Source organism: Cladophialophora yegresii (assembly GCF_000585515.1).
Source record: "Cladophialophora yegresii CBS 114405 chromosome Unknown aczIN-supercont1.3, whole genome shotgun sequence".
Lineage (NCBI taxonomy): Eukaryota > Fungi > Ascomycota > Eurotiomycetes > Chaetothyriales > Herpotrichiellaceae > Cladophialophora > Cladophialophora yegresii.
The window spans coordinates 3828579-3848025 of NW_006913047.1; the positions used below are offsets into that span (position 1 = coordinate 3828579).

At 54.0% G+C, this 19447-nt stretch overlaps 7 protein-coding genes across 7 annotated transcripts; 3 read left to right on the plus strand and 4 right to left on the minus strand.

The window, feature by feature from the left end:
• Positions 1–966: 966 nt before the first annotated feature.
• Positions 967–2892, minus strand: A1O7_05124 (uncharacterized protein; the record flags this gene model as incomplete). The annotated part of the gene is made up of 3 exons (XM_007759134.1): positions 967–2201; positions 2260–2662; positions 2731–2892. 3 exons carry the CDS (start codon positions 2890–2892, stop codon positions 967–969), a joined length of 1800 nt encoding a protein of 599 aa, XP_007757324.1.
• A 1230-nt stretch (positions 2893–4122) lies between these two features.
• Positions 4123–4833, minus strand: A1O7_05125 (uncharacterized protein; the record flags this gene model as incomplete). Its single annotated transcript, XM_007759135.1, has 1 exon — positions 4123–4833. One exon carries the CDS (start codon positions 4831–4833, stop codon positions 4123–4125), a length of 711 nt encoding a protein of 236 aa, XP_007757325.1.
• A 2646-nt stretch (positions 4834–7479) lies between these two features.
• On the plus strand, positions 7480–8358 carry A1O7_05126 (uncharacterized protein; the record flags this gene model as incomplete). The annotated part of the gene is made up of 1 exon (XM_007759136.1): positions 7480–8358. One exon carries the CDS (start codon positions 7480–7482, stop codon positions 8356–8358), a length of 879 nt encoding a protein of 292 aa, XP_007757326.1.
• Positions 8359–8589: 231 nt separating this feature from the next.
• A1O7_05127 (uncharacterized protein) lies at positions 8590–9420 on the minus strand (the record flags this gene model as incomplete). The annotated part of the gene is made up of 1 exon (XM_007759137.1): positions 8590–9420. The coding sequence occupies one exon, from the start codon at positions 9418–9420 to the stop codon at positions 8590–8592; it is 831 nt and encodes a 276-aa protein (XP_007757327.1).
• Positions 9421–9820: 400 nt separating this feature from the next.
• A1O7_05128 (uncharacterized protein) lies at positions 9821–10369 on the minus strand (the record flags this gene model as incomplete). The annotated part of the gene is made up of 1 exon (XM_007759138.1): positions 9821–10369. One exon carries the CDS (start codon positions 10367–10369, stop codon positions 9821–9823), a length of 549 nt encoding a protein of 182 aa, XP_007757328.1.
• Positions 10370–11539: 1170 nt separating this feature from the next.
• Positions 11540–12502, plus strand: A1O7_05129 (uncharacterized protein; the record flags this gene model as incomplete). Its single annotated transcript, XM_007759139.1, has 2 exons — positions 11540–12198; positions 12259–12502. The coding sequence occupies 2 exons, from the start codon at positions 11540–11542 to the stop codon at positions 12500–12502; spliced, it is 903 nt and encodes a 300-aa protein (XP_007757329.1).
• A 428-nt stretch (positions 12503–12930) lies between these two features.
• Positions 12931–17843, plus strand: A1O7_05130 (uncharacterized protein; the record flags this gene model as incomplete). The annotated part of the gene is made up of 5 exons (XM_007759140.1): positions 12931–13022; positions 13156–14563; positions 14620–15084; positions 15197–17290; positions 17346–17843. The coding sequence occupies 5 exons, from the start codon at positions 12931–12933 to the stop codon at positions 17841–17843; spliced, it is 4557 nt and encodes a 1518-aa protein (XP_007757330.1).
• Between the last annotated feature and the right edge of the window lie 1604 nt (positions 17844–19447).

A 19447-nucleotide genomic window follows, 5' to 3' on the forward strand; every position in this document is an offset into this window, starting at 1 on the left:
ACCGCCGAAGTCATCCCAATGATGGATTCTCCTTTTCTGAGGTCGAACGAGGCAATGTTGTTCTGATGGCGTATCCTGGAATAAGACGATCTGACTACATCCGGCGTGTGCCAGTCACAGTCTGTGGCGCTCTGTTCGACGAGCCAATCTGCTACTCGTACTGGTGTATCCATGATGGCGTTGGCTCGGCCCGAGATCTCTGTGTGTCACTGATACGAGCAAGGGCGTGAAGCTGCAGTCATTTTCATGGTCGACCACTTCGTCGTTTCTTCTCTTCGACACTGGTGTCTAGAGGAGTCGCATTTTCCGTTCGTGATGTGGTTCGTTGGCAATCGGATCGCGACCTTCTCTCCCGTGTAGCCTGTGGCCTCACTAGAGTGAATTTTAGCCTGTGGCTCGTGGGAGTCCTCATGTCCATGGGCCGGATAATGGCTTAGCGTCCCGCATTGTCCTCTGACATGTGCATGTATTTGCACATCATAGTCCCAGGTCACTATCGCACGTGGCATGACACATGCGAAGATTGTCCCGGGACCATCAACGGGGATTTAGAAACAACTCTCTGCGCACGGCAATATGCCCCTCGAGCCGATTTAGTACCCCATTGATATAGATATGGCTGAGATCTTGCGAGCTCGTGATAGGTATATCTATGGCCGGGTGGGTGCGCGCTTGCGGTAGGTCAGACTGCGGTTTGAGGAACCCTTGGTTCAACTCCTAGATGCCCAACTTTGAGGTTTGCCGGGAACTTCGGGAGCCAGTGCCACTCCAGGAAGCTGGCAGGCATTGGTTGAATCTTCGCCATACTAGGCAAGGGCCAGACTGGCATTTCCAGGAGTATTGCTCTTCCGCGTGAGTGGCCAACTAGGCCGTCTGCTTCCGGGTGAAAAGACGGCAGGCTAAAGGCATGGAGGTCCCGGCCAACAAAGCCCGAGCGATGGCTGCGCTGGGTGAGGCCGGCCTTTGTCAAGGTTCTGGGGACATTGTCGACGAGTATGATGCCTGAGAGGTCAGATGCTCCTTCCACCAAGCGCGATAAACCTGGTCTTCCAAGGCAGCGAAATGTTTTTCAGCAAGGTCCTCCTTCTCCATGTTGATGTCGGTACTGATGTCACTTAAAAGCCATGCTCGTACGGCGGTCGTGAGCTGTCTTCGAGCAGCCCCATCCAACAGGGCAAAAATCTTGAGAACATTGATCCCGTAAGTGCACATGTCGACTTCCTTGAGAACCATTTCCTCTTTGCCGAAACACTCAGCGTAGTATTGCTCCCTGACCCGGTCAACAACGCCCATAATAGCGCTGGCAGTCAAGCTTCTCTCTGAGCTGCCATCCAGAACAGATTTGAGTCGTTGCAAGAACATGATCTTGCTGGAGAGATTCTGCTTCCCAAAACTCGCAAGCGTCATGTTCAACCCATAGAACAACGTAAACAGTCCTGCTTGGAGCGCATACTTGATATGCGGATCGCACGTGGTGTTCATTGTCTCAGCGGTATATGTAGAAAATAATGTCGACCTTTTGATATTGATGTAATGACCCAGAAGAGACTCTTGTGAGGGCCCTTGCGAGGCATACAGGTCTGAGCCCGATTGATCCTTGTCATTGTCGTCATGCTGCATCAGGTACGTCGTCATGTCATGGCGCTTCAGTTCTGCCTGGTTCTGCTTCGCGAGCGTTTGCTGGCGTCGCAGATCGAGGAAAATCATGGTCCTCACGGTGTCGAATTCAGTGGGCGATTTGATTCGGATAGGTGCGTTTACGTAGACTCGCTTTAACCCCGCTAGGGACAGAGCCGTCTTGTCAATGTTGGACGCGAAATAGTTTAGGATTCCGGGTTGTTGTAAAAAGGAATCCAAAGCTCGGAGATGTTGTGTGCAGGCGTCCGCATGGAACACGTAGCACTCGGCGGATATCGCAAACCTCAAAGTCGTGATGGCGTCTTCGAGGTCAAAATTGGGGTTGTTCAGCAGAGTCCTCAATATCCCGTAGCCGTGCGCTCGACGTTTCAGAATAGATTGTTCGATCGTGACAGACCTCGACGCCTCAGGTGCGTATTTATTCATCTGCTGTTCTGCGATTACCAAGATCCAATGCAGCGCAGAGGGAGACCTCTGTATTGTGCGAGCAGCGTCTGCTCTATAGGGGCAATACAGAGCGTCCCTGTGGAACCCGAACATCTGGGTTGGCAGTTCTGTGAAGTCTTCAGGGTGCGGACATTAGCCAGCGAGATCACCAAACGGGGGAGAGAAGAGACATACAGTAATTGAGAAGATACCTCTCATAGTGATCGAAGGAATTCCCCAGCTGGAATGTCGACCCCATGGAGCCAATTCGGGGGACACGACCGAACGAGGTGGGTCCCTCGGAATGCCTCCTGGCGAGTGCTTTGCCATAGCTTTCGTCTTCATCAGTGGGCACGGGAATGCCAACGGGTGCGCTGTTATATCGAGTCAACTGATTATCCTCGCACCCGTTCGATCCAAGGGGCCTGGTGCTGGGGCGACGCTCTGATGGTTCTACTTGAAATACATTCGGGACCTTGGTGTCTTCAGCGACAAGCTGCACCGGGTATGGAGTGACGCTCTTGGGACTGTCGCTGGATGATCGGGAGTCATCAGTCCGCGGGCTTTCGAAAACAAAGTCAACCTGCAGAGGAGAAGACTGTGACATACATCAGTACAAAGCTACCCATATAGAAACTGGATGGCTTGGGTGATGTTATCACTCACGATTGTGCTGACAGTGGTCGAGTTGTTGTTCTTGTTGTTTTTCCGGCGGTTATGGGAGAATCGGGCGACATGGGAGTTTATCCTCGACAGCCTCTTCTTGCCCGGCAGGCCATTCTCGCTCTGCCCCGTCTCAGCCACAAAGTGGATAACTCCAGCTGGCATGATCTCGGTGTGCTTAAGTGGTGACCATGGCGGACCTAGGAATGAAGCTGGATATCAGAGCCAGGATGCGAACGAGGGTCACACGGCACAGAAGGAGACAAGCCCACGCAGAGCACGACGAGTAAAACCCGACGCCCAGCGATAACGAGGGCAGGATGGAGGGGTCAAGCTTCCAAAGCAACTTACCACCATTACCTGTTCAAGTTCGCGCCAAATGATGGAATCACCAGGAATTGTGGCTAACTTAGTAATCCGATTCAGTCGCCTGAAGGGGCCAACGGGTCGTGTAGGCACGGCTGATTAGGCGCTGCATATAAAAATGCTGTGCGGAGGGTTCCGAAGTGTGGGATCAAGCAAGAGCGAAGGCTGTCGGTGTGTCGAATGAAAATAGCCGTGAAAGCGTTGAATCTGAGAGCGAAGTTGCGAGACAAAGGCGGCGAGACTCCGGGGGCCTTTTGGCGAGCTTCCTGGCTGCCGGGGGTTAAACCTTCGCGGTGGCCATGCACAGGACGCGGGCCGCGCTTGCTATCCAGAGCGTCCGGCTGTCGTCGGGTGATATTGCGTCTCAGGCCTGCGGAAGCGACGTTGGCCGTGGAGAGTCGACGGTGCAGACGCGTCTCGAGTCCCCGATTAAGCCTTCAATAAGTTACAGGAGCTCTCTCAAAGTCTGAGTACGAGGCTGCCACTCGACAGCAAGGCCCCAATCTTTGCGAAACCTTTCAGCTTATCTTCTGCAGGAGAAGCCTATGATAAGCAAAAGGACGATGGCTTCCGAAGCGTATGATGAAGTCGTGCTCGCCAAGGCGTGGGAACCTTCGAGACCCTGTCGACCCTCACAAGCCCCTCGCTACGCTTCACCCACCCTTAGCCGTCCTCACAGCCCTCCCAGCTCCCCGGCTCGCCACCCAAGTGGATGGTTAACGGGGCGTCAAGCCCACTTCGCCCACCCCCGGGCGCGGGTGCCGTCAGCTAGCAGCCAGAGGGACCCAACTTCGTTATCGTTCCAGCACCATCTCGCGAAGCAGAACACAGAGATAGAACGATGTGGAGAATTGCCTCGCAGCAGCTATCTCCACAGTAGCTCTTATGTCCTTTATCTGCCTAACTCGTACACACCCGACTCTAACCATGTGGACAGGCACGACAGGCTAGCCTTGCATGTCCTTAGGCCTCTGCAAATGACCTTCTAGCTCCCGCGTCTCCGTCTCCGTCCCCGCCTCCGCCCCCGACTCAATAAACATCCAGTCCTGAATTGTGCGTGAAAGCCCTGACGTACTGCATATGCCTGTGCAACCTGGCGACGAATTCATCCATCGCCTCATTGTGTCCCAGTACAGGCGGGATCATGCTGGTGTGATATTCTTCACGACGGGCTCTGTCAATATGAAGTGGTCGCTGTGCTTGTCGCCGCACACTTTGGCGGGCGCGATCCTCCTCCACAACGACTGGCGCGTGTTGCGCGGGGATTTGCGACGGAGGGCCACAAATATACGCCATGCCCCGGCGAATCTGGACGATGCCGCCGACGGTGAACGGCGCCGCTCCACCATCCAGTCGGAACAGCGGTATCCCCGCTGTGTCGGTGTTGTCTGTTGGGCGGATGACAGGCGTTGGAGGCGGAGGCGAGTGTGGCACCCCATATATTCGGATCAAGTCCACGATGCGGCCGATGGCCGGCCTCAGAGGGACTTCGATGTCCCCAAAGTATACGTCGTCGTCATATGCCATCACTGGAGTACGACGGTAGGGCTGGCGTCCCTCGGTCGTTGGCGGTGGTGGCGAGACTGGGCGCTCCGGCGCCATCATGGGCTCATCGTCCTCAACAAAGGTGCACGTCTCCCAGTCATCAACGAGCGTCGCTCCATCTAGAATGGGGGACGCTGTGTCGGTGCACTCTTCTTCGATAGGGGAGAGAGGCACGGTGTTTCTGAGGTACGACATTTCGAACTGGGTTGTCGATGAGTGTTGTGTAGAGCGCTACCTAAGAGGTGATCTAGTATAGCTAGGTAGTGTTGCGCTTATTGTCCTGGCAGAACTTTTGTTTGCGACAGTGCACAATAGTCGAGATCTTATATACCTTTCACGTATTCTAGGTCCTCAACCGCAGAGAATTTTGGAGGTCCTCATTTACAGAATTCGATGGTGGATCAAACTCACCGTCTGGTCGGCTAGCCTGTGGTATCGTCCGGGCAGTACCAGCCATCTGGTCAACAGGTCCTCAGATCCGTAGTCCTCCCAAGCAGCGCATTCCTCAAATGTCTCGTCCTAAACGGTCTCCCGCTGGGTGGCTGGCTCGTGTGCAGAGCAAGCAGTAGGGCAAAGCCCCAGCACGAAATAGCATGTTGCCAGTCAACCCAATAGAAAGCGACTTTGGTAGTGAAGCCCTTCCGCGAGGCTGTGCTGTAGACCGAGCAAGGCTGTCGAGTCCGGCAGCGAAAAAAAAACGCAGGCATATAACTCAGAAAGCCACAAAATTGATCACAATTGCAGAACACGACCAGAATAAGTGTCTCGCTCTCTGAGCCCGTACACTTAGGAACAGACTTGGGGTCTCAGACTTAGTCTTAGTGCATATGCAGTGTCAGGTAAGGGGGGCGGAGATCCTGGGACGCCAGGTTCAATTCCCACCGAATCCTGAAATTCAAAACCTACCGTACTTAACGACCGTTCCTAGGAACATATGTCGACCTAGAAGGGGACGGGTTTACTCCAACGCGTGAGACTTGAGTGGCTTGAGTCATGTGCTCGCCAGTGACTTTTTTTTCTTCTTTTTGTGGCCGTAAAGTCGCACTTCGTTCGATTTTTTTGGTGTGGCAGTATGCCCGCATAGTGAATATACACCGTTGTCGGTGCAGCGTGTCCTCGGTCTCGTCTTAGAGCCTTCACAACGCTGAGATCCCACTCCTAGCATTGCTCTTGCGTTGGACCACAACTCAATTATATCGCGTCAACCGGGGACGCAGTCGCCGCCACTCAAGCTCTGCATCTTCCTTCGGACTTTCGAAATCGTTGGAGATTCTCCCTTCCGTTCTTGTGGTTGCACGACATCGCATGCCTGCGCTTGAAGTAAGTCACCTCGTGGAGCTTCGTTCATCCCTTGCCCACGCGCTCAATCTGCTGTCGGACTCTCAAGCCGTCGTGCGCCGGACATGACTGGGAGAGATACGAGATGCATCGTCCGGGCCCCCAGCTCAAGTTGTCGAGGGCCTTCGACCGTTCCGCGCATATTCAGGTGCGGCTCCCGAAAGTCTTAGCCATGGCGATCTTGTTCGAAGCCTGTCGAGGGTGTACTTTTCGTCTGACTAGGGCTTTTCTATGCGACTGGTTCTAGTATGAGCTAGCAAGTGGATTTCTGAACGGTTTACTGAGTCGTTGTGCTCGTCGGTTTTGGGGGGATGGGCTTTTTTTCCTGAGACCATCGACGAGGAATGAGCTTGATCTATTGCTGGGCTTCGGAATCATGCAGCCCAATCTAGGCGCAACATTTGGCCTGTTGCAGGTGTGTTACAGATAGGTTGGTGTCCCCAACATCGTCCGCACCGGAGCAGGTGAAGTTTAGATGCATATCGTCGGACTGATGACGGAGTACAGGATACGAATAGTGGCGGTCTATACTGAATCGGAGGTTCGACATGTCTTCCAGCAAGAGTCGGTAAGACCGAGTGCAGATAGCTGCGACACTCGACTGGCAGCTACCATTTAGAGACAGCTATGCAACCTGCTACAGTACATAAAGGAAGAATTATGTGTGGAAAGGACTGACGTTGGGTTGGGCCAAGCTTGGAAAAAAAGCGAAGAGTGGTCGTTGTGTGTCCCCACAGCGCCAAACGGTGGAGCTCACAGCCAGCGCGTGTCAGCACGTCAGATTTCTATCTTCATTGCCAGGTACACGCAGAACATGATCATGTTGTAGTGGGGGCCCCTGGTTCTTCTGCTTCCATGTCTCTCAAGTATGAAATCGAGCCCTTTGTTCCCGCCCACGCACCCGTCCGGCACTGCCAACCCCTACCCTGTTCTCTGACAAGCTCTGTCAGTTCGCAATCGTAGGAGGGCCAGACACCCGGGCAGCGGATGCAGGTGTCACAAGCACGCATGACTTCTCCTCCAGTGTGCGACCCTTTGTCGTCACGCTTCCCCGATGCTCCTCTGTCTACATGCCTAGTTGTGTTCACAATGACAAGGGCCGCTGGTATATCGTCGATGCGTCTTTATCAACGGTCCGACCCGTGGCCTGCGCAACTAAAGGTAGGTACGGCCCTGTCTTCAGCGCCTCCTCTGGAGAAGTTATGGCGACTTCTCGTCACCGAGCAGTCGAACGCGCTTGCCAGTAAGTACTCGGGAGCCCTCATGCATCCAGCACGTTCATCTCTTCTACTGTCCGGAATCTGCAGGTCATACAACCTGGTTGCCTAACCTCCTCAATTTTTGGGATCTCTGGCTACCAATACACTCTTTTGGCGACGAAGCACACGGGAGAGGTCGTCCTCCTGGTATTTCCCATTGTACAGGTCGGAATCGTGAACTCGACACCATTCGGGCTGAGCACTGGAGATATAGCTCAGCATCTCCTTGATCTGCTGCACCACAATGTCTTTCAGGCTGGACCCACGCGGCGACCTACTTCCACCCACAATTCACCCCAGCTCGTACTATTATACCCACACCCATACCCGGGGTACGTCTTTCGGACTCCTGAACAAAAAGCCGAAGAAGAAGCAGTGCTATGACTGGATCTTCTCAACAGCATCCAATGTCCACATCGCAATCGACCGCACCGCATTCAAAGCCTACGCTGCTTTTAAATCCTACGTCCTCACTGTGTCCGATCAACGCCAAGTACCAGTTCGAGGCATTGGAACAGTCGAACTAAAATTGAGAGAGCCTGGAAGCCGGGACAACCACAAGATCTTGTTAGAAGGGGTCTTGCACGTTCCCGACTGGATCTGCAATGTTTTCTCCGACATCTATTTCCTGCCTGCCTCCAAATACGAGCACACGTGGACCGAGTTGGGCGTCAACTTCTGGGTGCGAGACAAAGAGATCTTGAAGCCTTGGGGTTACACCGAGGATTTCTGTGGTCTCGACCGGTTGGTGCTGTCCAAAGGCCATCAAGGACGTAATCCGATGCTGGAAGATCCCGACCGAGAAGTGTTTTCCGTCAGTCTGACATGGCCGCAGAGTCAAAGGGATAAATGGGACAAATGCGTGGCTGAAGGACCAAAGCTCGGAGCCGAACGTCTGGAGAAGACTTCGAAGAAGACCCAAGCCGACGAGGAGACCAAAGTCCATAAAAGACAAGCCAAGAGCGCTTTGGTCGAGAGCACCAAATGGAGGTTGGTCCCGGACGTCTCAAACAGCGAAAGAGGGAAATCTGAGAGAAAGTCCGGCGAGGTCAGCGGCGCACCGAAGATTCTCCCCCGGGCCTCCAGCTTGTTCGATCCAGCCAAAGGATCACGTGGTGGTTGATGTGGTGGTTGATGTGGTGGTTCTCGTGGTCCTTGGTTCCGAACAGAGAACGTCCGTTGGCTTTCGTTGTTCGTCACTGTAGTGCTTTAGTCTGTGTGAGACATATGTCATCGGCTGGCTCCATTATCATTGGCGACACTAAGCAGGGCCCTGTATGGATTGAAGTAGCGGCATCTTAAGAAAGTCGTATCATATATAGATATCCGGATTCCGCCTCGCTAACGATTTCGATCAGTGTACGAGCCTGACCTCTTTCCCTGGCTCCCACTCCTTCAGCGCCCCCTGCAGACTCCGCCAATAATTCAACCTCACGCACTCCTTCTTCGCTTCGTCGACATCATCGTTTTCGAAGGCCTTGCCCAGTATTTCCTCTGTATCTCGTATCCTAACCGCATTCTCTTCCATCAACTTCTCAATGTCTTCGTGACTTGTCGCCTCCTCGAGAGCTTCCTGCGCCTCCATCACCTCGAGCAACGTCTCCTGATCAGTCAGGCCAGAGTGGATATTGTTATCCTCGGTCGTCACGTCCACGCCATACGTTTCCAACAACAAATACCGGGCGCGCAGGAGCGGGTCCGAGAGTGTCTTATACGCCGCATTCAGCAGACTCGACAGCGCCAGAGACTTCTGGTGTGAAGCCGTCCCCGAAGGGAATTTATCCGGGTGGTAGCGAGACTGCAGGGAGAGGAATTCTCTGCGCAGGCGTGAGATGGGTATCGCGAAGGGCGAGGCAGGCGGAGGCCCATTCGGGAGCGTTTGTGGAAATAGTGTGTAGTAATTCGTGATGTCTGGAGGTGCCGTGTCTTCTGGGGTAGACGGCCCATGCCCCTCGGATTGCGGAGATGATGACCGCTGATAGTGCGCTTCCTCTGTGCAGCTTCGTGATGTGCTGAACGGTCGTCGAGAATTCTGAGAATGAGTCACCGTCTGCACTGGCGGATAGCGCAGCTGATGCGGTCGTGTTCGTGTCTGTGCTCCTGTGCTTGTGGCGATGGGGGATTCGAGCGCGCACAGGCGCCGGAGGAGGCGGAAAGTCTGTGGTGAAGGGATTGCTCTGGCCATCGTGTCCACGTGGTGATAAAGGGTGAGTTCGAAGCCAAGGTGGATATTTCGAGCAAGGGGCTATGGGTTGAGGATGCGCTCGTCGACTACTCTGAACGAGGTTAGGACATAAAATCGCAGAAGAATCTTGGAGATAGCATCTCTACGTCATACGCCGGGATCGGATCAATGGACCCACTCCGTCCTCATCGAGAGACCATACGGAGTACCCATAGGGAAAGGCTACTTAGAACTCTGATCATACTATGCCTGCGTGAAGATGACTACATCTCACAATAAGAGTACAACCCATTTTGTCTGCCACTGAGGCACCCGGCATAGCCTACCCATTGAGAGCATCCCGGCACCATAATTACCACTCTCTGGCAAAGACACCGGGCATAACTCGCCGAAACACTCTCTAGCGGACCATTTGGCTGATGTCGAGATTGCTCGATAACATGGATCCTCGCTCCGTCGCCATCTGAAGCTGCATCATGGCGGCACCACTCTGACCACCTGGACCTGTCCCCAAGATCTGCTCGCCAAGCATCCTCAACTTCATCGGCATCAAGTTGTCTTCGTAGTGTTCCGTAACATCATGCTTCTCAATGGCACAGCCCAGATCGCTCCAGTGTTTTTGTTTCTTGCCGTATTCGAGACAGGCCTTTGCCTTCTCTGACGACCACCAAGTGGGTAGCAGGCCGTCTCGTTGTTCGGCTTTGCGCAAGAAGCGTTTGAAAGGCTCGTAGCTGTTGGGAGCTCCCGCGTAGATACAGTCCTCCTCCACCTCTCCAGCGAACTTGTAGTCATCCTCGACTCGAAAGCGGTAGCAGTCGATCAAGAGCTTGTAGACGTCGTCTTCGGGGCGATTGTGAAGGAATTTCTTCTCGGACAGAGCGTGGAATGGTCGAGCCACGGCTCGAGGAGCTGATAGGCTTGGGAAAGTAGAGTTTGACCTCGCGGTCATGCTGGTCCTGGTCCTGGCGCCGGGTGTATTTGTCGACGGACCGGGCATTTCCCCACTGCGTGCGGCAGCGAGGCGGCTGCAGCTCTTCTTGTGGTCTTTCCAGTCTTTCTTCTGGCAGTCTCGCGAGCAGTATTGTGTTGTGTGACACTTTGCACAGCGCTTCAAGGGAGCTGAGTTGATCGCTGGCTTTTTGCAAGCCGTACATTCCATTTTAAGCAGGTCTTCGGACGGCGTCCTCAGTGATAGGCTTGTGGAAGAAGTTGAACGGGCGGAAAGAACTCACCCAAGAAGTAGTCCTGAGGCGGTGTGGTGAGTGTAGTTTGCCAAGTTGGAGGCTTGCTTGAGAAGTGCATTGATGTGCTAGCAGCCGAATGAGGGGGTGAAATTACTCCCTGACTTTGGTAAAGCTTGCATCCGACATTCACCACTGTGGTAGCAATATAGACTATAATCTAGGAATATACATACAACTCAATCCGGCGACGTGTTACAGGACTGCTCATGAAGTATACTCCTCCGCCTCACGTCCTCTAGCCCTCTACCCGCCTTTGACCTTTTGCACGTAACACCTGTGATGATGTTGAGCACAAGCCATGCAATGGGCCGCGGCTATGACCTCTGCTCTGCTTCTGCATGAAGGCAACATTTTTCCAGAAGTCCAGCCCTTCCCGTCCTTCCGAACTTTCGCGGTGAAGCTTGGTGGCTCGTTGGCTCGTTCGCTGGATTTGACGACCGTATGTTGACGAATACCGTTCCCTATGATGCTTAAAGAGATGCCGAAGCATGCTCAAGGCTATCATAACAGGACCAAAGAGGACTGTGCCGTCTTACCGAAGCAATCGATACGAGACCAGCGGGGTTTGGATGAGTCTAATTGAAGTGCCGTGAAAGAGCCTAGCACCGTTGATGCTTCCGAAGTCCGCCTCTTGTGGCTCACTGACGTCAAGCCTACGTTTACATCCCACCAAACCCGTTTCAGCTTCCGTTCACGTTTCCATGAGCTTGACCTCTTATTATCACACATGTGACTGGTGAGCTTCGGGTCAAGCAGTAAGAAGCCTTTCGGTAAACGTCCCGGTCTATAATTCGTGTCTTCCAGACAGCTTCTTCTACACAAACCCTACACCTCTCCTCGCAGACTATTCCCTCGTCAGCAAACCCGAGGCGACAATGTCTGACTACTACAACCGTCAAGGTGGAGACCCTCGTGAGTACGGAGGAGGAGGCCGTGGAGGTGACAACTACTATGACCAACGTCAATGCTACGATGACGGCGACCAAGGAGGCCGTCGGCGAGATGATTACGGAGAAAGGCGCCACGGCGGCTCCCAAGAGGACGACAACTACGGGGATCGACCGAGCGGCGGCTATGGCGGAGGTGACAGTGGTTACGGTGGCGGCCGCCAAAGTGGCGGATATGGAGATGATCAACCTCGACACCATAACCGTCACGACGATGATGGCTATGGCGGCAGCTCTGGTGGGGGAAGATATGGTGAAGAAGATCGTCACAGACGCCGCGACGACGAAGGATATGGCGGCGATGGTGGCTACGGGAGACCCTCTGGAGGTGGGTACGGAGGAAATAGCTCCGCCGACGACTATGACCAGGACGAAGTGATGCAACACGCTCAACGTCATGGCAACTCTGAGGACTCCGGCATGTTCTCTCAAGCTCTGTCTTTCCTCAGCGACAACAAGCATAGCGCGCAGTCTGAAGACCTTGACGAAGGTCGAATGCAGCAGAGTCATCAACAACTCTACAGCCAGTCGAGCGGCGGTCAGCAGCACGACGCCTCCAGTTTGGGTGCGGGCGCCGCTATGCAAGCGTAAGTTCCCTCTAGCTGGAGAGATAACTCAACATGACAAATGCTAATCATGATGAATAGACTGAAGATGTTCTCGGGCGGTGGTGGGGGTGGATCACAGTCCCAGATGCTCGGGATGGCCATGCAGGAAGCCTCGGCTTTGTTCGACAAGCAAAGCAGCATGGGAAATGTGCAGGGCGGCACAGACAAGCAAAGCGTGATCAATATGGCGGCGAAAACGGCACTTCAAATGTATTTGAAGAGTCAGGGAGGTGGTGGCAGCGGTATGTCAGGACTGATGGGTCTTGCCAGCAAGTTCTTTTAGTGTGGTCCATCTCGGTCGAGGCAGGTCAACCGAGGGCACTAGTCTAGATCAAGTATAGATTCGACCAGTAACGAGCTGAGCGTCATTCTCGTATCGCTCAGGTTCTCCCCATTGCGACAGCTTTGGAGAAACTCCCCTGATCATCCGTCGTCGTCTTCACGTCTTGTCCTGGCTGGAAGTTGGGCATTGTTGGTCGTTGTTGACACTTTTGTTGAAGAATCGGCGCTCGGTGTGTGCAATCCGTACACCGGTTTGCCTCTCCAGGGCCCAGTGCAGCGCCTAGGATCCAGTGTTCGCGGTCGCCCTTCTGCCCAACACGTGTCAGTGTGCGCCGTCACCTGCCAACCACTCCACGATCACATCTCGTTGGTGAAATGCGCGAAAAGAGAACTAGTACACTGCGAAGCTCACAATAGAACCACCCGACCATGAATCAGAATCCGGGCGAACACTGGCGGGGACCTGGAGGTCCTCCTCAGTCTGAGCCTCAGCCGCAAGGCAGACAATTTGCGAGCTTCGGGTAAGTGAATGCCATACGCGCATCTAGAGTACATTCAGTTCACTTTCCCCGTCACTGGGCGCTTCACATGTTTATTTGTTCAACAATCTCCGGGATGGTATGGTGCTTTGCTGATACTTCTCGTCTTCATCAGACCAAATGGACCCCCACAACCTCCTCACGTCTTGCCTCCGCCATCCTCGTACCACCAACACCTCTCGCAACCGTCGGGAAGTCACAGCTTATCCATTGCCGACCTGACGCAGGGACCTCCAACCCACCAGCAGGAGCATCAATACAATACGCAGCCACCTCCTCCGCCTCCCCAAGCCCAGGGTCATCCCCTGGGCAGGCCGATGGGCCATCCCATCCCTCAACACTCCCCTCAATATCTCGGCCGCGATAGAGAGATCAGAGAGCTGCGGGAACGGGAGATGAGAGAGCATGAAATGAGAGAAAGAGAGCGCAGCAATCTGGAAATGCAGCAAAGGCAGCGGGACGAAATGATTATGCGTGAACGAGAGCGTGAGGCTCAAGAAAGAGACAGATTGGATCGTCTCCATCAGGAACAGCAACAACGCCCCGTACAGAGTCATGCTGGCTCTATACCCATACACCAGCCGGTTGCCAACAAGGTGCAGAACTCAATTCATGGGCCCAACGGTCTTCTAGCAAATGGAGGTGCAGGCGCAATCCCACAGAATGGTGCTGGCCATTCCGTCAACAACGGTCTTTTCGGAGGAGCGGGCCAACATGAGGCCCAGCGACAGCCTCAGTATTTGCACCAGCAGGCCCAGGCGCCAGCACCACAACCGGGTCAAACCTTCCTGCCTGGCCCATCCCCAATGTCCGCCCCTGCGCAGATGGCCCACGGCCAGCAACCCATTCTCAATGATGCCCTAAGTTATCTCGACCAAGTCAAAGTCCGGTTCAGCGACCAACCGGATGTCTACAACAGGTTTCTGGACATTATGAAAGACTTCAAGAGCCAGGCCATCGATACACCAGGTGTCATCGAGCGAGTCTCAAACCTCTTCAATGGTCATCCAGCACTAATTCAAGGCTTCAATACTTTCCTGCCGCCTGGGTACCGGATAGAATGTGGGACTGAGGAGAACCCAGATGCCATCCGCGTCACCACTCCAAGCGGCACAATGACACAATCGCTGCAGAGCAGAGGACGTGCGCAATTTGAACCCGCAGGGCAAGCTCCAGTTGGACGGTCAGATACATTCGAGAGCAGGCATGGCTGGGGTCAACCACTTGGAGCCTCACCGGGCGCACGGTCGGCAGAACTGCCCGGATATAAGCCAACGCCTGCTGATGAAGCTGTGAACGTTATGAGTCAAGAGCAGCGTGGGGTGTCGACACTGCAGAGTGCAGTCACAGCAGTGACAAATGGCACGACAAGGCCCGCCCTTGCCGTGTCGCCCGGTCCAAATCAAGGAGCGGCATTCTCTCAGCAGGGTGCTGCTTTTGGCGGCGCCCCAGCAGCAGGCGAAATGAAGCGTGGAGGGCCTGTTGAATTCAATCACGCTATAAGCTACGTGAATAAAATCAAGGTGTGTAGGAGCTCTTCACTTGTAGTTGCGATTGCGTTTGACTGACGAGTATGCAGAACCGCTTTGCACAACAACCTGAAATATACAAGCAATTCCTGGAGATCCTGCAAACCTACCAGCGCGAATCGAAACCGATTCAGGACGTGTACGCTCAGGTCACACAGCTATTCATATCTGCCCCGGATTTGCTCGAGGATTTCAAACAATTCCTGCCGGAGTCCGCGGCCCACGGTAAGGCCCAGGCTGCTCGCGCTATGAATCAACAGATCGAGACCAGCGATGTGCGTGGCGAGCCTGGATACGCCGGCGCCGCCATTCCTCAAGCACAGACACCCCGACCGGCCTCGAAGATGCCCCCTATGGGGCAATTCGATCCTCCGAGTACCAGCAAAGACAACAAGAAGCGACGGGGAGGACCGGGGACGACCACGACTAGCCAACCCACTGCGCAGCCTGCTACAGAGTCGTCTCTGGCCCATGGGTCACGAACAGCCCCTGTGCAGGTCGGGAATGCCAGCAAGGTACGTTCGTTCTGTTATTCACTTCGATTTACCCCTCCCTTTGTCACCCTCGATCGTAGCTCCGCCTCTCTTTTGTTCGCCTTCTTCCTGGCCTCGTCTAATCCATCTACAGCGCCCTAAACTTGCGGCCCAACGCCAGCCTCAACCTGAGACCACAGTCATCACTTCACCTACGCTGGTGCCCCAGCCTCCTGAACCTCTCCCTCCTTACCCCAGTCCATCCACTACTCAGGAAGAACTTGCCTTCTTTGACCGTGCGAAGAAACAAATCGGAAATCGTGCCAGTTATGCTGAGTTCCTAAAACTCATCAATTTGTACTCTCAAGATCTTATTGATAAATACACCTTGGGAGACAGAGTTGGCGCGTTCATTGGCGGCAACCCGGATCTGATGAGTTGGTTCAAGAACTTCCTCAATATCGAGGAGCAAGAAGAGGTGATTGAAGCCCGAGCACGTCCAGATCCTGGTCGCGTCAACCTCGCACACTGCAGAGCACTTGGTCCCAGTTATCGTCACTTGCCCAAGCGCGACCAAGATAAACCCTGCAAGGGACGAGATGGCATGTGCTATGAAGTATTGAATGACGTCTGGGCATCCCATCCGACGTGGGCCTCAGAAGACTCCGGGTTCGTGGCACATCGAAAGAATCAGTACGAAGAAGCTCTGCACAGAATCGAAGAGGAGCGCCACGACTATGACTTCCACATCGAATCATGTCAACGAACGATTCAACTCATGGAACCTCTTGTGCAGCAGATCGCCGTCATGGGAGATGCAGACCGGGCCGCATTCCAGCTGTCACCTGGGCTGGGCGGCGCTAGCGAAGCTATTCCGAAGCGCATCATCATGAAGATCTATGGCCGTGAAGCTGGTGCGAGAGTCATCGCAGAAATGTTTTTGCGTCCCACTGTCGTTCTGCCAATAGTCCTCTCTCGACTCAAGCAAAAGCTCGAGGAATGGAAACAGGTCCAGCGCGAATGGGAAAAGGTCTGGCGCGATCAGATTCACCGACAATTTTGGAAGAGTCTGGATCACCAAGGCATAAACTCCAAGAACCAAGACAAGAAGAACTTTCAACCAAAAACGTTGACAAGTGATATCCAAACCAAGTACGAAGAGGCAAAGAAGAACCGCGACAATGGTATTGCCGAGAAGAAGCACCAGCTGGAGTACAAGTTTGAGGATCTTGATGTCGTCAATGACGCAACGCGTCTGATACTCACTTCGTTGGACTCAGATCGGCAGCAGAACTTCAACAGCGGCGAGCAGGAAAGAGTGCGGAGCTGGTTGATTGACTTCTTGGTCCGGTTCTTTGGGCTCGACAGCGACAAGTTCATAGAACAGATCCAGGCCGAGAAAACGCAGCGGGAACCAGATGAAGTCATGGACGGTCATGGGAGCGAAGCTTACGTGCCTGCCAGGGGCAAGAACAAAGGAAAGTCCGACTTCCTCCGTAGACTGGCCCTTGAACGAAGACACGGCAAAGAGGAGAGTATCGCGTCCGCCAGCAAGGAATCCACTCCCGCTCCTGGTGTCGACAGTGAGATGGACGTCGACGAAGAAGCCGCTCCTTCCGATGGACCAGATGAACCCCAACAACCATGGATCAACGTGGATAACAGCGACACATCCGCCCGTCGCTTGGCGATGGACGAGACGTACCCACATACGACCTTCAACCTCTATGCAAATGCCAACATCTACTGCTTCTTCAGACTCTTCGAGATGCTATACAGCCGCTTGCTTGCTATCAAGCTCAATGAACCCAATGTTCAAGAAGCCATCGCAAGATACAAGGGCGTGGACGGGAGAACGAAGCCTGCCATTGAGTTGCGTATGATAGACAAGGGACCTGACTATTTTTTCTACGCTGTCGAAGGTCAACAAAACTACTACCAGCAGATCCTGCAACTATGCGGAGAAGTCCTGGTAGGCACTGTCGAGATAGGCCACCTTGAAGAAACGCTCCGGAGATACTACAACAAAAGTGGCTGGCAGCTCTACACGGTCGACCGCCTGGTCTCGACTATTCTGCGTTTCATCATGAATATCCTCGGCGGGGATGCAAAAGACAAAAGCGTTGAAATTACCAACCTCTTTTTACGTGACCGGGAGCGCTTGGACACGACCAGAAAGCAAGAGATCCAGTATCGGAAGCAGGTTGAGCGACTATGCAAAGATGCCGAGCTCTATCGCATCAGCTATGTAGGTCACGCAGGAGCGTCAAGGATATCGAGCGCATGACTAACTTTTTCCGCAGACACCAGAAGCCCGGCTCTGCACCGTTCGCTTGTTTCCAACCGAGGATGCAACCTTCGACAATGACTCACTCACAGACGAAGCTCGTTGGCAATACTATATTGCATCTTACACGATGACAGACGCGACTGAGGGCGTTGATCAGTCAAAGATGCGTTGGCCCTACCTGAGACGCAACGTTGCTCCTCAGAATGCCAACATCGAGACCGCGTACCAAGAGGTATATGGCAATCTCGACCATGTCGACGAACAAACTGCCTTCATCAGCCCCGACTCGTACAAACTGCTTCTTCAAGGCGATTTTGGATTCGCCCGAGAGGCCAGGACGATCAGAGGCTACGAAGCTGGCAAGATTGAGGAGAGCGAGAAGTTCAGAGAACGGTTCGTGCGCAATACGGCGTGGATGAGAGATCGGAGGGCGGAGGATGTGGAAACGAAAAAGGCGGCATGGGAAAGAGGTAAAGCCGAGGGTTTTACTGGCTACAACAGTTCCATCTGATACGGCCGTCGACAATTCCACTGGGATGCATCTTGTGTACAACTATCGCTCAAGGCAGGCTCGCGACATGCGCGACGCCTCTTTCAAGGGCTTGCGGCCGGCGCATACGCAATAAAGGGAAACTCCGCGGGCTCAATTAGCAGTGCAGCTTAAGCAACGAAGTCCCGCCTCCTGGCTGTGTTTTTGCCATGCCTAGCGTTCCCTTCATACTCTGCTACTCCTTGTGCTTGACTGTTGGCGTCCAGGAGACCCAAGGGCCTCGTCCTCATACATCAAGAAACCCAGAGATCGAGGGTCGATCGAGCTCTGCATGCTACTGCACCAGAATACGAGGTGGCAGTGGGCGTAGATTTCCGCGCCATCAAACTAACGAAAACGGGTCTTCTCCATGAATCACAACATGACTCGTACTTGGACCTGTGTGCAGTTGCCGCAGAGACTGCGTGCGTGGCTCTTTCTGGGCTTCCCACAAGGGCAGCGGCGCTGAGTACGAAGATGAGCGACAAGCAGAAGCCGCAATCTTAGAGGCGTTCAAGTAAGCTTTGCCCTGACCAAATGCAGCCTGGCTGAGGCGTGGTAAATCTCCGTAATCATCTTGATCAACCCCCTTGACGCCCCTTTTCCACACTTTTGAACCCCATCTGCGGCTGCGGACCACTCACAACGCATTCACAACTCACTCATTCACAACTCACCCACCATTCACCCTCCACTCAGTGGCCGCTCAGCATGTGCGAGCCGAGATCCCACCCCTCCGAATTATTGCTTGCATATCCCACCGCAATTCCACCGGCCTCGCACCAACCAGGCCGCTCCTCGAGACCTCTGAGCCTCCTCTTGACGAGGCCGCCTGCGCGCCAAAAGCATGTCCGAGGCCTTGATAGGCCACAAACATCCACAACCTCATCTTGCAGCGCCATGGAGCCATTTGCTCGCGTGTTTCAGCGCATCGACTGTAATCTCCCCAGATCCCCTGTCGATCATCCTTGCTTTGCTGCTGGAGCGGTCGGTCCCTCGAGTCCCTGGGTACCTCTGTCATCTCTATGGCCACAGTGCCCTCACGAGCGGGCAGTCGGATTAACGGCTTGTGTGTAGAGCAGGAAAGCACGATTTAACTGGTGAAGAGTCTAGGAAGCTGGCACCGCGGCGCGAGAACACAATGACCGTGACACGTCAAACACATGGCCAACGTCACATTATGTTTGATCAGTGTCTCCTTTGGTCTCCCTTTGTGCAGCTCATCATGCTAGCAAGGAGTTGACAAGGCACTATGGAGATGCAACCATACCCTTTCAAGCCCGACTCGACCCCCAAGCTCGAGTACCAAGCCCGAAGCTGCGTAGCCAGACAAGTTGGACTGCTTGCTGATGGGCCGCCCAAGCACTGCGTTCCCACAGGTGCGCGCTAAACGAGATTCGACGTGAATGGCGCTATTCCCCATCACAATCTGTCCCCCGGCTGGCGTTGCAGTGTGCCGAAAGGCTATATGCTGGTTGTCACGGCGCTCACATGCATTTCTCCTTCCTCTCTGCAAGGCTCTACTCATGGTGAACTGAGTGGGATCAAGAGCTTCGTGTTTGTGTTTCTCGATTCAGCATTTCCAA